At 35.8% G+C, this 17,300-nt stretch overlaps 2 protein-coding genes across 5 annotated transcripts in view; both read right to left on the reverse strand.

Moving 5' to 3' along the window:
- The window catches only part of LOC141428987 (cilia- and flagella-associated protein 184-like), a 35,637-nt gene that overhangs the window by 5,873 nt on the left and 12,464 nt on the right, over nucleotides 1–17,300 (reverse strand). The gene's annotated exons all lie outside the window — the stretch shown is intronic.
- LOC141428619 (uncharacterized) lies at nucleotides 543–4,307 on the reverse strand. Of its 3 annotated transcripts, XR_012451451.1 has the most exons (5): nucleotides 4,095–4,307; nucleotides 3,620–3,806; nucleotides 3,274–3,456; nucleotides 1,936–3,192; nucleotides 543–1,800 (listed from the first exon to the last, which is right to left on the reverse strand). XR_012451451.1 is itself a non-coding variant. In XM_074088622.1 (4 exons), exon 4 carries the CDS (start codon nucleotides 1,910–1,912, stop codon nucleotides 821–823), a length of 1,092 nt encoding a protein of 363 aa, XP_073944723.1. In that variant the 5' UTR covers nucleotides 1,913–3,192; nucleotides 3,274–3,456; nucleotides 3,620–3,728; nucleotides 4,141–4,307; the 3' UTR covers nucleotides 543–820. The 3 variants fall into 3 exon arrangements, 2 of the variants coding, with proteins under 2 accessions (XP_073944723.1, XP_073944722.1); XM_074088622.1 differs by having other exon boundaries at nucleotides 543–3,192; nucleotides 3,620–3,728; nucleotides 4,141–4,307; XM_074088621.1 differs by having other exon boundaries at nucleotides 543–3,192.

Genomic DNA, 17,300 nt, shown 5'->3' on the forward strand with positions numbered 1-17,300 from the left:
TTTTGGGAAAATGAAAGCAAAGAATGGAGATTGTGGCACCGTTGTACTTCGTCGTGGTTATTTTTTTAACTAATGAAATGAGAGCTAAAATTTGAACGTAAAATTTTAAAGGATTAATTCAGCTATAGATCAGTTGAATAAAACGAAAAAAATTGTGAGTAATATTAGGGTAAATAAAGGTTTCTATCTAATAAGTCATTATTTTACCGAAAATTAAAACAGAAATAAGGCTATTTAGGGTTTAAGTCTTTATTCGACTGAAAAACATATGTTAATGTTTGTCCATTTAAGAGTTATGCCCTTTTTATATTTATAAGATAATGTAAGCTGTTGACATTTTCGTGATTGAGGCTCTATTTTCCTTAAATCTTACTAGATTTTTCATGAACAATAATATGACTTAATAAATCAGTTTACAAAGAAAACAATATTGAAATTATGGTAATAAGTTCAATCATGATTGTGCTTATAGAACATTAATCGGAGGTTACATTTAAAATAGTCAGTTACACCTTGTTAAACTGCCAAGTAACTACTTAATACTTAATTAAATATAAACTCTGTTTTTGGTCCAATGTTTGTTATGTATTTAGTAGTTTAACATGATGTAAGTTTTATAATAGACTGAGATCTTCGTTCATTAGGAACGTTTTGGTAGGCTTATAATTTTTTAACGTAATTAAACTTTTTTATATATTCTCTAACTACACAACAATAAAAAATAAACAATCAAAAATTGCACAACAAATCAATGTTTAAAATTATTAAGGAGATCTTTCATAAGATTTTTTCTATCCTATATTTATTTACTTTTCTTTATTCAGTCTTCTATAAGAGATTTATAATAATCCATATAAAAAGGAGGTATCAAATTCTTCCGCAACAATTCAGCTAGGCCTTTCTTTTTGTTCACACCTAGTGGAATTTTGTTTGTAAATGCTTTACGAATTGACACCTCTTCCAAGCTTGGCATTTTTCTCCTTTTATTTCTCATGCTAACACGCATAAACTCTTCTTGAGCGTAGGAGCTTTTGTAGAAAAATACAAAAGGTTCATCCTTTAAGAACTGTAACACTTTTATATCGTTCCAGGAGACAGGTTTGCGCTCATCATCTTCATTAAAATTGTACCCCCACTGATCCTGCAATGATTTTAAATCTTCAAAGAAATCATAAGTTAACTCCAGGACTTTGAAAGGATTGCCGGTTTTTTTAGCAGTTTTTATCAACGTCACATATTGATGAGATGTGTATATCGGTCCAGATTTCAGGTTTCTTTTTATCTCTTTTTCTATTAAGCTGTGTACGTTATCACCCTCGTTCTGGGTGTGACCACGTATTAAAAACTTGTGGGTGATACTTGCTATATTTGGAAAGTGGGAAATAGCATAAGAGTACAGACACGCAATAAACTTATTCTTGTTTTGCCCACAGCAATTATCCGAATAAAATACTATGTTAAGTTGAGTATCCGGAAATTTCTCACTTAGTTTTCCCAAATAATCAAGTATGCAGGATCCTATTTCGTTTGCCCCTCTTTTGCCCTGTGTCTCATCCCAAAAGTAATTAAATACATCTCCGTAGGCGCCTACCGTTTTTCCTTCAGCTGTTGTATCTTCTTCCGGATTTTGTTGAACTATATTTTCATTTTGCTCTTTATTTGTGTTTTTTTTAGATGTACGAGCTAATTCAGAAATGGTAAAATTAAGGCAGTTGAGCTTTGATATGTAATAAAAAGAGCTTGACTCTCCCACGGGACATTGCATGACTGCTTGTAAGTCGTACACGGTGCAAACATTACCTTGACCAATACTTTCGCGGTCTTTCTGTTTTTCTAAACGACTTAGATTCTTTTCCTTCAAATGAGTATCGTATTTTTCCTTCAGTTCTTCTTTATGTTGCATAGTAGCCATTTCGTACTCTGAACACAAATCACAACGATCTTTTTTTGGCTGAAAGAAACCAATGTTGAAGTTGTTTATAACCAGTAATCAACTTTGGGTTTATTAGGATCTCTGTCTTCTGTGAAATCTCTCCAGAGTTGTTTTACAGTTTTGCCACCTTCAATGAACTAGATGTAGATGCCCTTAAATAATGTGACTCGATCCTTGGTATTCCGTTTATATGGTCTTCAATGTCTTTCACGATCATTTCATCAATTTTTTTTCTATTGGTATGCTTACCTCTTAGATCTTCAGCTACGATCCCAATGTCATTGCTCTTATTTCTTATTGTCCTTATTTGTCTATCTGTTATATCTAAAGTATTTATGAAATACGTTTTACAAACACGATTTTTTTTATTATTGATGGTAAAGTAGAACGCAATATTCGCTGATCTAGGTTTTTGAGCATTAGAATATTTATATTTTGGTTCCATCATGCAACTTTTAATGAAGATTCTTCGAAGTTCTACAGATCCAAGGTTCCAAAAAGATTCAAAAATCTCAGTTCTTCGGGCTTCATCTATTTGATCAAAACATTTTAATCTACAAGTACAAGGATTTCTCATTCTACGGGCAGGAACTTCTTTTCTAGATTTTGACATAAATGTATAAAGTTTTCCAGTGTTTCGCAATGCCTTCGTAATATTCTGCTTCCACGTAGCTGGATTACGTTGCCGTTTTCTAGTCTTCCTAGAGGCAGGGATCAATACATTAGCATTACTTGTCTCAGGTATACAGGCGTCCTTCGAAGAAGAGGAGCTTCTAGGTTGAGTTGATCTTGAGCTCAGGTCTTGAAATGGTGGATCATCATCATTCAAGTCAGGGTCACTTTCGAAAGTATTAATAGGTGATATAATATAATTAACCTGTTTTCTACTGCCCCTTCTTTTATCGAATTGATGGGTGCTAGCATCATCTGCAACGTTCTGGGTGACATTTGCTTCCTTAGATTCTGCTTCAGTATCACTCGAAGATGAACTTGAGCTGTCAGAACTGGAACTGGAACTCGAACGGGAGGATGATGTACTGCTACCAGAAGAAGGTACAACTTTTTTCATGACTCGGTCTTCTGGCAATCGTGGGTTGAATAATTGAAGATTATGAAGTGTCCATTTCGTTGTTTTCTGAAGTATGCGTGATTTGTTGCTCGGATTTAGAATAATAGCAACTATAAATCTCAGCATTTGGCGAATTTTCAATGATAGAATTTGGAGATAAATTTTCCATCCTATCCCTGACTGGTGATTCCTAAAAGGAAACAAAATAGTGTAACTAAACTGTACATTTTTGGCACATAGACTAAAAAATATGTAAACAAAGTTAACTTACGGTTGAAGTCTGGTTTAACACTGATAAATTACTAGGATCCATCTCTTGTTGTATGTTTGTACTTGCTATTTCAGTATCATTAATGCCACAAAAAATGTTACGGTTAGTTACTCTGCTTGGTGAACTATCAATAAGCGAGGAGTTTGGCGAAAGATTCTCTTTCATTTTGGTGTCCAATGTCTTCTGAAGAAAAATAAACAGTTAATTCTTTATGCGTAAAAAAACACCATCATAGAAGAAACCATCTATCATCTATCTTTAGTAGTTTAAATTTACAATAAAAACAAGGGGCATATCACAATGCGTTGGTTTAGTAGCTATGAATAATAACTAAAACAATAATTACCTCCTGTTTTTTTTCTTGAAACTTTCTGTCCGTTGCTTTATTTTTTTTAAAGCATTGGCCATTATTATATCTTTTCTTCTTTTCATAATTTATAATCAAAGTGACTCTTCTTTAAAATAATGTTTGTTTTTTACTTAGAGAAGTAATAATAAATCAACACATTTACAAAATCGACTTCTGTTTTTACCTACAAACAAATAAATGACAGACTCATTAACCAATCAGGCACAAACAATGAGAATTAAATAAATAAAGTAATGACGAAATTCTTAATCAGTCACAATAGTGAGCAAGATGTAAGTTTTTATTTAATAATGAAATGACATAATCAAAAATAAGTCTTTAAAGTGATTGAGCATTTCAATATTAAAATGACATAAATCTAAATAAGTCATCAAATTATATGTTACAATGGAAATAAATGGTCACAATAATGAATAAGTCAGTTTTATATTGAAAATCAAAGTGAACTTACCGTTTCAATCAGAATGAAAACGACTCAATCGGCTTTGCGTCACCACTGTTTTGTCCGCGTAGCGTCTATCTCACAGCTACTTCAACAGAACACTGAATGCGCCCCTCCTGCACCGACATGAGTACGAAATTCCCCGCGCAAGAAAGAGACCGATATTGCAGCTTTGTCCCGTTCCAGCCTGAATGTGGCGTTTTATTTTTTATGGAACGATAGATATGACCGTATAAAGTCTTTTTATGATCATAACTCAAAAATCGATTTTTTTGAGATGTGGCGTTTTCGTCCTAAAGGTGCGAATTGTAGGGTTCCATACCTTCATCATCATCATCATCATCATCACAGGCATCCACTGCTGGCCTACCCATTAACCTTTTATATACCATTAGCAATCAATAAGATACGTAATACTTTGTGTCATCATCATCCCAGCCTAATACGTCCCACAGCTGGGCCGCCTCCTCTCAGATTGACAGGGCTTGGGCCGTAGTTCCCACGCGGGCCCAGTGCGGATTGGGAACTTCACACACACCATTGAATTGCTTTGCAGATTAGTGCAGGTTTCCTCCAACGTAGAACTCGTAGTAAATTTCGAATGTAATTTGGCATATACATTTCGAAACATTTTGAGATGTGAACCCGGGTTTGAGCCCACGACCCTCTGCTTTAGAGTCCATAGGCCACCAAGGCTTGATTGAAAATTTTTGGTGATCCTTGATTATTTCGCAGTAAGTAAAGTACCTACCTAGAAGTTGAAATTATCTGTTTGACGAAAAGGATAGGTATTTAAAAAGCAGCCAAGTACAGACGAACAAATTGAATAATGATCCAGGCTACTAATGTCATGTTGACATCTCATACTTTTGTCAATGAAATCATAGTGAAATTGATTATTAAAAGGTTCCACCCTGGGTCATGATTCAACTTGTTCTACGTAACACTCGTACCAACTGAATCGTTACCCACTGTAAAACCTTTTTTGTAGAAAAAGTCGTAGGGACATCGCACTGCTTGACACTTACAGTGAAAACGTTCTACGGTGGGTCAGGAAGTCAAGGAATTTAATGGAACCTTTTCGAAGGAAAAGTCATTACGACTTTCCTTGTTAATTAATGCGATTTCACTATGACGTTTACTGTGAAATGGTTCCATGGTGGCCAATGAATTAAACTCCTTGACCGTACGTGCCGGCTTGAATTTCTTACAATTCTAATAATTATATACTAGTAGTACCTTATACGCTAAAACAAATTAATTGGATGAAATTTAGAATGTCGATATCTGGATCTTGGCCAATATCGCCATATCAAACACCACGGGGCTTTATACCAATTGACTAAGCAAAGCTTGTGTTATGGATACTAGGTAACAGATAAACAAATTTATTGATACATATTTAGGTACTTACAGTCATTAGCACCAATATCTGACACAACAAGCGTGCATAAACATCTGATACGACTCTATTTCTGGGGCCGGAAGGACGTGTCAGATAATTTTGCACGCTCCGCTGAGGCAGACATTAATGCTGGTGACTGTACCTACATATATTCAAACATAGATATAAACACGCACACGAATATAATCGTAGTTTGTTCAACCTACGAACTTGGAAAACCAATATATAACAGTAAGATAGAACATTTTAACTCGATATTACTGAATGATCCACACTTGCACGAAAAACATAATGCCTTTGATTCTAACTTAGACTTGTCACTTGATATGTTTTTATCAACCGGAAGACTGAGTAAACGTGGTACAGCGAATATAATAAATCACTTGGGGAATTTTATTGACTGGAAGATTAAAACAGAAATAGAAAACATAACAATAAATCATTACAAAAAAGTACAGAAAAAAATTATGTACCTACTTCTTTCCAATTTCCACAAAGAAAGAGAAACATCTTTTTCGTTTCAGAGCAGAATAAAGTTTCTGTAATTCGTGTCATGCACGAATACATCGCAAGCGCTCTGGCAAAGCAGGATATTTGGAAGTAACACTAAATGACCTGGCTGAAAGGGATAATAGTCCTCACATATTGTGTCTGACCGAAACGTTTATCCAAAGAGGAAATGAATGTACTTTTAAACTCCAAAACTATTCACTCGCTTCAGCCTTCTCTCGCCGAGATGAAAAGCGGGGAGGTGTGTGTATTATGGCTAGGCAGGGAATGTGTTCAACGAATTAGAATATGTTAAGAAACAGGCGGTTGAAAGACTTTTTGAATGTTGCGGACTAACGTTTCCCAAGTATGGCATTTTGATTATTGGCATTTACAGAACACTGAAGAACACAGGAAGAATCGCTACTATACACAAATAACGAATGTGCACAATGGCGAATGTGGTGAAATACTATTGTGTGGAATTCAGATTGTGCAGATTGAGATATGGTCTAATTCTATGGGGAAACTGTACAAATTTTAATAAAGTATTTATAGCACAGAAAAAATGTATACGTGCCGAATGTAGCGCTGCCCCATATAAGTCATGTAAGCCTCTTTAAAAAACTTCGCATCCTGCCTCTTCCTTGCCTATATATCTTTGAAATTTGTATTTTTGTAAAAATACATATGTATTTGTTTAATACTTCAGGAAACGTTTCAAATTAAACGGAATCCTGAAAGATTGGTCCATGTTTGTACTCCTAGGACAGCTTTATATAGAAGACATTGCTTTGCCATGTGTATGAATATTTTTAACAAGCTACGGAAAAGCAAACGGGAGCTACCCCCTGAATGTATTTAAAAAAAAGTTAATGCAGATACTGTTGGAAAAAATATACTACAGTGTAGGCGATTTTCTATCGCAAGATAGTTTCTAGTTCAGTTGTTTTTAGTGTTAGAAAACGCATTCTTCATACAAACATCTACCCTGACTGGGGATTGAACCTGGGACTTCTATTTGGCTATTTGGGCTATCTGGTCGTTTAAAATATGACAGCATTTATCGAGCCGTACCCGAGTAAAAGCTGTAGTATCCATAAATATACACAGAAGAAAATAGAGCATACCTATGCCTCATTGATTTATGATTATAAATGATTTATAATTTATGATCATTCAAATGAAATCACACAAATTACCTACATTATCATGATAAATTATTATACCAATTAAATATTACAAAATTAAACTAAACAATGTCAAATTGTATAAAATTACAAATCATACCAATAATATAATATAAAATAATGATAAATAAATACTTAAATAAAACAAAAATTAATTCCCCAATTAAGTACATAAAAATAGTAATTGTTATTACAAAACAAAAGCTGGGTCCGCAAAATAATCTCCAAATGAACCGTGAAGCTCGAACCCGCGCTGAATCAGTTCCGTGATGAGATTGACGTCTTGACGGATTGGTCTGCCCTCCGCTTGACCTAGATTTAAAGGCTTAGGCTAAAGCTATACTGGCTGGCATGGCCTCAGAAGAAACAGGAAAGAAAGAAAAACGAATTGAGTAAATAAACTTGGTAGGCTGTACCGGCGTTTAAGATAGCTAATAATACGGTATTTGACTATTTTGTAATATGTTTTATAAATTAAAACACCACAATGCCGGTTATCGAATAGAAAAACAATTTTTAAGCTACCTTTACAAATAACAAAGTTATAAAGGTTTGAAATTCAAGATTAGACAGAGAAAGACATACTGGCATGTGACGTCCACGCCAGTACCGCCATACTTACTGCATAGATAAAAGCGTTTGAGAAAGAGACAGGTATATTGATTTTTCAAAAAATCACTATAAATCCAATTTTCAACTGATTTTTTTATCTTCGCTTAACACTATCTGTATATCTCTATTTTCATAATAATATTAAGATATGGCAAAATCAGGAGTTGTCAAATACCGTATTAAAACAAAAATCATACTTTCAAATAGAACGACATTGATTCAGCGACTTTTAAAAACACACAATTGACGGAGAAATCGATTATACTATCGTACATCAAGATCCAAAAACCACATACGGATATCGCGTCCTAATTTCTTTCTTTTGAAAAAGATTCCCCGGAAGAGATCGCTCCGAAGTGATAAGGTCGCCTATTGGTTACCATGTAATTTTCTCTCGGTGTACTGTTCTGTATATCGTTTACTATTGTGGTGCTCAATAAAGAGTCGTTGTATTGTTTTGTATCAAAACCCGGCCAAGAGCGTGTGGGAAACGCCCGAAATAGGGTTCCGTAGCCATTACGAAAAAATAAAGTAATATTTTTTGAAGGATTTCGTATTTTGTACGGAATATTCCAAGTTTAGGTAGATATTATACCTTAGGCTGCTATTTACTCTTAAACTACTAATAATTCTCAAGAAAACTTAACTGTTATAGATTTCCTTGTAAGTTTCATATACTTACTTACTATCATCTTGAATTTTTTCTAATTTTTCCACCCACCGGTTTAGATTTTAGATGGGTGGGGTGGGGGTTGGGAGGGGGACGCTCGGTTTGAATGAAAATTTGCACTTTAAAGTTGAATATTTTGCAAACATACCACTGAATCGAAAAATCGTTTTAGCAACCCCCTAATGGTTTTAAAATACCAATCCAACGGTACCCCACACTAAGGTTGGATGGGGAAAAAAATCACCCCCCACTTTAGTCTATGGAAGGAAAAAATATTTTTGATTTTTTTTATTGTACCTTTTTGTCGGCATAGTTTACATATATATTCGTGCATAATTGCAACCTTCTAGCATTGATAGTCCCTGAGCAAAGCCGCGGACGGACAGACAGACATGTCGAAACTATAAGGGTTCCGTTTTCCCATTTTGGCTACGGAACCCTAAAAAAACATACTAACAGTGGAACATAGAACCTCCTCCTATTTTTGAAGGTGGTTGAAAAATAAGTGCCACCACTTAGAGGCCTTCAATGTGACCATAGCTCAACATTAAAGTTTCTTGCCGATTCATCTCTGAAAGGCTTGAAGTTTCAGTGCTAAGTAGTTTCTTTGCTTGGAAAATATACAGCCATTACTCGTAAGTAAGTGGCTTTTAGAGTTAATTTGTGTTCTATAATAGCGTTGTTATTGTTATTCTGGCAACCACGATACGCACCCGTAAATGTTAACGTACTGATTTTAATGTATTTAAATTCACAAAATAAACATGGTCTTATGTAGTTAATAGTGTGTATTAGTATATTATTTGTAGCGGTCCGATGGCCATACTTTTAGATATTTTAGGTTTCATTTTTGGTGGTGATTTTACACATCCACTAATATTATAAATGCGAAAGTTTATAAGTTTGTTTGTTTGTTTATCACGTCTAAACCATTCAACCGATTTAGATGAATATCGATATACAGATAGTTTAGTCCCGGAGAGAGACAGAATAGTTTTTATCCCGGAAAATATCTTAGTTCCCGCAAGATAGCGATAAACAAATTCTACTCGAACGGAGTTGCGAGTAACGTTTAGTTATCTATAAGTAATATTAAGGCCCGGCTACATGAAGCGACCTGCATGCGTAAACGGCTGGTCCAAAAACCATTTGTGCGGTTTTTTATTATTCGACTGGATGGCAAACGAGCAATTGGGTCTCCTGATGCTAAGAGATCACCACCGCCCATAAACATCTGCAACACCAGGGGTATTGCAGATGCGTTGCCAACCTAGAGGCCTAAGATGGGATACCTCAAGAGCCAGTAATTTCACCGGCTGTTTTACTCGCCACGCCGAAACACAACAGTGCAAGCACTGCTGCTTCACGACAGGGTTAGCGAGCAAGATGGTGGTAGCAATCCGGGCGGACCTTGCACAAGGTCCTACCACCTGCAAACCTGCCCTGCGGTATACGGTTTTGCCGTCCTAACGCACATGCTTGCTTGGAATTTAAACTAGTCTTGGCTGTTTATAAAATTTCACTACATTTTAAAGGCATCTCAATCAAGATTAGGCACGTTTTTCCAGCACGTATTTGTTGGGATTGATTTTCCCAAAAGATGTCCAACGGGATGGGAGGAACATGTGTCGGACCATCCCTCAGGCTTAAGTAAATCAAGTCGGGTTACGGAGTTCTTTAAGAAGTAGGTTGGGAAGGCCGGCCTATTAGGTACTTGTCAAATAAGGAAAGGTAAAGCTGTATATTTTTAACCAGTCGCCGCCCGTAACTTTACCGCCGGATTTTCAATTTTCCCGGGGTAAAATGTAGCTTACGTTAATCTGAAATACATAGTGTAGGAACAATTTATTGACAATCAAGAATAATTAAATATTATTAGGTAGGTTATTATTAATAAAATAGATAATAAGCATTAAATGAAAAATATTTATCTTGGACTTATCAGCGCTCGGGTGTTTATTATTAACGCTTCAGCATTATGCTGAGCCAGTGTCCGATTCACAACCGCAATGACACATACCTACTTTCCCACGTGTTGTCTATTTGTACTTAATACTGTTGTTGTGTCTTGTGTTGTGAATAAATGTATTTTCTTTCTTTCTTACTTAAAAAACTTACATAAAATAAATATAAAACCTATAACTAAAACAAATTATTTAAAAAACTAAAATGGAGGTGGGCAGGACATATGATTTGGAGTAATTAAAGGATAAATGGTCGAAGGACATAACAGAGTGGTGCCCGAGACATTACAAAAGAAGGAAAGGGAGACAACGTCGTAGATGGGAAGACGATATTAAAAAAATAGCAGGATTAACTTGGAATAGACAACAAGCGCAGAACCTATGCGCATCTCATGGCGAACTCTAGGGAGGCCTATGCTGGACAGCAAGACAATCTTCACGGACCTACCGGTGTCAAATAATTAAATAAGATTACTATAACTGTATTGTAAGTAAGATTGTTAAATAAAGGCTATTATTATTATTATTATAAGTCAAGAAAAACACAGTTTTTTTTAAACTGTTGCTAAGGCAAAGCTTATAATTACAAACACATTACCTGTCTAAAAATATCAAGTAGAAATCAGCCCCCGATCTGAATCAGTCGTAATGGAAAGATCGGTATCATTGGAGAATTTATTTCCGAACTTCAGTTGATAGCAGTAAATAATTCTGAGGCGGAACCAATATCGCTATACTCGTACTGGGAAAGACAATATTTCGATTATTTGTTGGGTTTTGTTTTGTAACCACCACCATCCCAGCCTATATACGTCCCACTGCTGGGCACAGGCCTCCTCTCAGAACAAGAGGGCTTGGGCCATAGTTCCCACGCGGGCCCAGTGCGGATTGGGAACTTCGCACGCACCATTGAATCGCTTCGCTTTCGCTTTGTTTTGTAAGCGAAAATATTTATATGGTAAGATTCCCGCGTTATAGCTTTTAGATTACGGACCAAAACACACAAGTTATAAATTATATATCTACTAAGTGGCTGGGGGAGTCGAGTGGTTTGACTTAAGTCCTTTCGAGCAGAGTAATAACAAACACAGGGTTGCTACTCCTTGAAGCAGTAACAAAATCAAAGGAGCCCGGACCTAAAGATTGGAAACTGTGATTCCAGTTAAATATCCTGAGATTTTGATACGTCATAGATTTCAAAGTCTTGAATAAAAGTCTCTAAGGGTTACTACCTCTGTTTCAGAGTCCCTTTCAGAGTTTAGTTATATACTTTTGTTTAGGACTTTGAAATCTTTATCATATCAAAATCTCAGGATTTAACTGAAACCACATTTTCCATACTTTAGGTCCGGGGTCCTCTGAGTCTTTACGGTCAAGAAAAACATCGTGACATGACCAAACCTGCGAAGTCCTCGCATAAATCCCGTGGGAACTACGGCCCAAGCCCTCCCGTTCTGAGAGGAGCCCTGTGCGCAGCAGAGGGACGTATATAGGCAAATTAACGTTGACTTAAGCCACTGTTAGACATGCTCGTTAGTAGCACGAGAGCATGCTACTATCGGGCAAATGCTACCTACTAGCTTGTTTGTTTTGAGCATGCTTATAATAATAATAATAATAATAAATTTGTTTATTTTGGCAATGATCCCATTATGAAAAAACAGGATAGGGATTAGGAGCATACTCAAAACTAGCATGCTTATTGCTAGCAAATGTAAACAGTCCATGAACATGCTCATTAGTGGCATAGTAACGAGCATGTGGAACAGTAGCTTCACAAATTTGAACGGAACCATCGGTGCGCGAGTTCGACTCGCACGTGGTCGGTTTTTTTATGAATTTTCTCATCTTAAAAGGCGATGCTACATTAATTATGATTATCACACTGCAAGGAACCGGGCATTGTTACAAACACATAAATTATCAAAGTACGAGACGATCTTAACTCCGAGCCCGTGTCAAGTGTCAGTCTACTGCGGGCGCCAAGTGATTTAGTAGAACCTATTGATGGGCAAGTTTCCACAGACTACTTCATCTACGTAGTAGTACTTACGAGTACATAGGTGATGGAAGATGGAAAAATGAGTTTTTGCTGATATTATTTGATTATATTCCTTTGTTTGTCAAAAATTCTTCTATCATGATCTTAAGGGGGCTATTTCATTTTCCGAGATAAAAAATATCAAACTATCTTCATCTAATTGCATCTCAAACAGACACGCAAACAGAGAGACAGATAGACATACAGATAAACAGAGTTACTTTCGCATTTATAATATTAGACAGGATACGTTCGTTTTTAGGGTTCCGGAGCCAAAATGGCAAAAACGGAACCCTTATAGTTTCACCATGTCTGTCTGTCTGTCTGTCTGTCCGTCCGCGGCTTTGCTCAGGGACTATCAATGCTAGAAAGCTGTAATTTTGCACGGATATATAAGTAAACTATGCCGACAAAATGGTACAATTAAAAATTCAAAAATATTTTTTTTAGGGTACCTCCCATAGACGTAAAGTGGGGGTGATTTTTTTTCTCATCCAACCCTAAAGTGTGGGGAATCGTTGGATAGGTATTTTAAAACCATTAGGGGGTTGCTAAGACGATTTTTCGATTTAGTGATTCGTTTGCGAAATATTCAACTTTAAAGTGCAAATTTTCATAAAAATCGAGCGTCCCCCCCTCTAAAATCTAAACCGGTGAGTGGAAAAATTTGAAAAAAATCAGGATGGTAGTAAGTATATCAAACTTTCGAGGAAAACTATAACGGCTAAGTTTGCTTGAGAATTATTAGGAGTTTATGAGTAAATAGCAGCCTAAGGTATAAAATATACCTAAACTTGGAAGATTCCGTATAAAATAAGAAATCCTTAGAAAAATATTACTTAATTTTTTCGTAATGGCTACGGAACCCTATTTTGGGCGTGTCCGACACGCTCTTGGCCGGTTTTTATTGTGAACGGTAGTCAAAGTCAAAATATCTTTGTTCAATTTAGGCTGTAACAAAGCGTAGTCGGTAAGCAGAGCCTTAAATAAGAAAACTGATACGTTCCGTAATCTCCTGTGAGCCTTAAAGCCTCATTAATTAATTGCCCTGTAAAAGATAACGGGCTTCGTTGAGGAAAAATGCCAAGGAAATGGGAGCTTTTGAATGAGATTTGTTTGTGATTGAAGTTGATTTTTAGAGCCGGGTACCCGAATTGACAAATGGAACTTTAATCTACTAACTTAAGGCACTTGTCCCACCGCCGACGATGAGCGAGAAGCGAGTAGAGCGAGTAACTAGAAACGAGTGGGCGAGCAGTGAAAAGCGAGTATTCGAGCACGACGGGCGATTACTCGCTCCACTCGCTCGAGCCGGGCGGCCGCCAAGCTAACAGCGCTGAGCGAGTATCGCTGAGCTAGTTTTATAGCTCAGCGAGTTTTATAGCTCTTGTCGCTGCGACAAAAGATGTAAGAGCGAGTTCTCGCCGGCAGTGTAAACCACCAGCGATTAACTATTAATATATATGTCTCTTTTACTCACACAGGATCTTGTATCTTTTGTTCGTTTCTTGAGCGAGAAAATAGTCGATAGCCAATCGTTTCCTCGCCGGCGGTGAGACAACTGCCTTAACCTTCTATACTACTCCGTTTAATTTAATGTTTGAATTAGCGGTCAAATTGTAATACACGTTTCTCGATATTTCGAACACAAATGGACTAAAAAATATCTACACCTACATTTATTAGCGTTATTTATTATGTTTTTATTATAGAAGTTCACACAATTTAAAACAGTTCCGTTGTTTCATTTAAAAAAGTGTGCAAATTTTACCGTTAACTTAGAACGGAATGGAAAGACCGTTAGCCAATAAAAACTCTCAGGCGCTCTTATTGGTGGATGGGATTCCAATTTGAAACTATGAGCAGCGCCATCTCTCGGGAATTAACGTAATTTTGCTCCGAGGAAGCACTCGCTCTGAACAGGCCCAGGGGTATACTAACTTTGTTATCCTGATTTCGGACCTTCATATTTGAATGTGTAACCATATTTGAATTGTGTTGGTCTATTGTATTTTTTATGGGTAGAATAACCGTTATTGCATATTGGGGTCGAGACAGTAATGGGTAATTTTCTGCTATACGAACATGGGGAGGAATAGACGTTATTGACGTAGTTACGTGGTTCATGAAGAGACTTTTTGTTTAGATTTTTCTTATTTCGCGTCTTTATCTTCTTCGTTTTTTTGTTATAATTATGTAACTACTTACAAATCCGTATTCGTATACTTGAACATACTCGTAGGTATTACGATTTAGCTAATTTTCCAAAGGTATAGGTACCTACCTACTTCCTTGTGTCCCTTTTGTGTTCTTTGTGTTTCTTGTGTCATGTCCACTAGCACAAACCTTACCGAAACATCGCTGCATGTGATCCTAGCTCACATTATCAAACGTTGCACGAACCTTGCCAGAAAGTTGCCAAAACATACATTATAAGGAGTTTGAAATGCCACATATGCAATGTTGCCGCATCTTGCAGCAACCTTGCAAATAAACTTTACAAAAATAAATGTTGCCTAAAAGTGCCATATCAAACTTACTGTAAGTTATTTTTATAAACGTTATTGTAACTTTGCATGCTTAACAATTTGAAAGTTGCAAAGGCAATCTTACTGCAATGTTTCAAGGCGTAACGTTATAATAAAAACGTTTTTTGTAACGTTTCACATCATAGTTACCTTAATATATATGTGCAACTTTGCTACAAGGTTAGTTTTACTACATTACTTCTGTTAAGTTGTCTAAAGCTTTAAAATGAAACATTTTAAACGTTACAACGGTAAAGTTTCTGCAGCTTAACAATTCTGTCGTTTAATCAACATTGCCAAGGAACTTCCAAGTAAGCTAAACAACTTAAAATTATAACATTTTTGAACATTACTTGAGCAATGTTTTTGCAAAGTAGCGTGACAAATGTACCTATAAGTTACATGCGCAATATTGTTGTAAGTTTGCATGTTAAATTTTTTGAAAGTTCCAACCGCAATCAATGCAGCAACCTTTGAAATATAATGTTATATTTAAAAGTTTACAGTAACCTACCGCCAAATGGTTAGTGAAATTTACATATGCAACTTTGCTGCAAAGTTACTTTTGTTACATTATTCACGTTAAGTTGCCCTAAGCTTTAAATTGCAACCTTTTAAAAACGTTACAACGATGATGTTCCTGCAACGCTAAATTCTGGCGTTTAATGTACGGTGCCAAAAAAAACTTCCACGTAAGCTACCACAACTTAAAATTGTAACGTTTTCGAACATTACTTGAGCAATGTTTTTGCAAAGTAGCGTGACAAATGTACCTATAAGTTACTTGCGCAATATTGTTGTAACTTTGCATGTTAAATATTTTGAAAGTTCCAACCGCAATCATGCGCAACCTTTGAAATATAATGTTATATTTAAAAGTTACAGTAACCTACCGCCAAATGGTTAGTGAAATTTACATATGCAAAACTTTGCTGCAAAGTTACTTTTTTTACATATTCATGTTAAGTTGCCCTAAGCTTTAAATTGAAACATTTAAAAACATTATAACGATGATGTTACTGCAACGTTATATTCTGGCGTTTAATGTACGTTGTCTAAAAAACTTCCACGTAAGCTACCGCAGCTTGATTTTTTATTTTTCAGACATGCATGACTTGTGGATTGTTACAGAAAAGTAGCGTGATTAATGTACCTATAAGTTACTTGTGTAATATTGTTGTAACATTGCTCGTTTAATATTTGAAACTTACAATCGCAATCATACAGCAACGTTTTAAATACTTACCTATTTAAAAAAAAACATTTCACAACCTGTTTTAAAAAACCTTCTTTTTTAAAAAACCTGTTTTAAAAAAAACATTTTACAACCACCCGACACTCAGGTCTTGACATATTGAATAGAAAGGTTGAATACGCTATTTTTCTCTTAGGCCATTTTAAACCTACTCAACAATGAATAAGGTTGAAAATTCTACATATACATTAATGTACTTCTAAACTTTTTCGTAAGTAACTGGTTGGTGATTTCGGAACAAAAAGCAGGACAAAGTATTTAATAGATACAAATAATTGCTATTGTATGTACTAGGTCAAAGTCTAAGAACTAAGTCACTAAACTCGGCCGTCTAGACAGAGCAACGATGAGGTGCGCTGCGTACAACCAATCGAGGTTGTTACAAATGAAATCCACGTAGGTACTTACCTACATATTTTATTTTAACTTGTTAGCCTTAAAATTTAAGAGTTCCACTATCCAGCTCCTGGCTCTATCATTAAACCCTCGTTACTAAGCGTAACGTACCTACCTACCTAAGCGGTATGGGACTTGTCAAAAAAAGAATCTAATGAGCCAAAGTCGAAGGTTTAGTAAGTACCTACTAGTAAGTAGCCGTTGAAGAGTTCCACTATCCAGCTCCTGGCTCCATCATCAGATCAGCTCGATGGTACCATATTATTGCGTTGTCATCAGAACTACGCATAACTGCAAAGTTTCAAATCGATACGATAATACGGTATTTGACAACTCCTGAATTTGCCATAAGTAGGTATCTTTAATATTATTATGAAAAATATAGATGTATATACAGTGTTTAGCGAAGAGAACTTATATCGGTTGAAAATTGGATTATAGTGTTTTTTTGAAAAATCAATATACCTGTCCTTCTCAAACGCTTTCCTCTATGCAACAAGTATGGCGCTACTGGCGTGTGACGTCACATGCCAGTATGTCTTTCTCTGTCTAATCTGAATTTCAAAGCTTTATAACTTTGTTATTTTGTTAAGGTATAGCTTAATATTTTTTTCTCTATTCGATAACAGGCATTGTGTAGTTTAATTTATACTTTAAATATATAC

This window comes from Choristoneura fumiferana, chromosome 6 (assembly GCF_025370935.1).
Source record: "Choristoneura fumiferana chromosome 6, NRCan_CFum_1, whole genome shotgun sequence".
NCBI lineage: Eukaryota > Metazoa > Arthropoda > Insecta > Lepidoptera > Tortricidae > Choristoneura > Choristoneura fumiferana.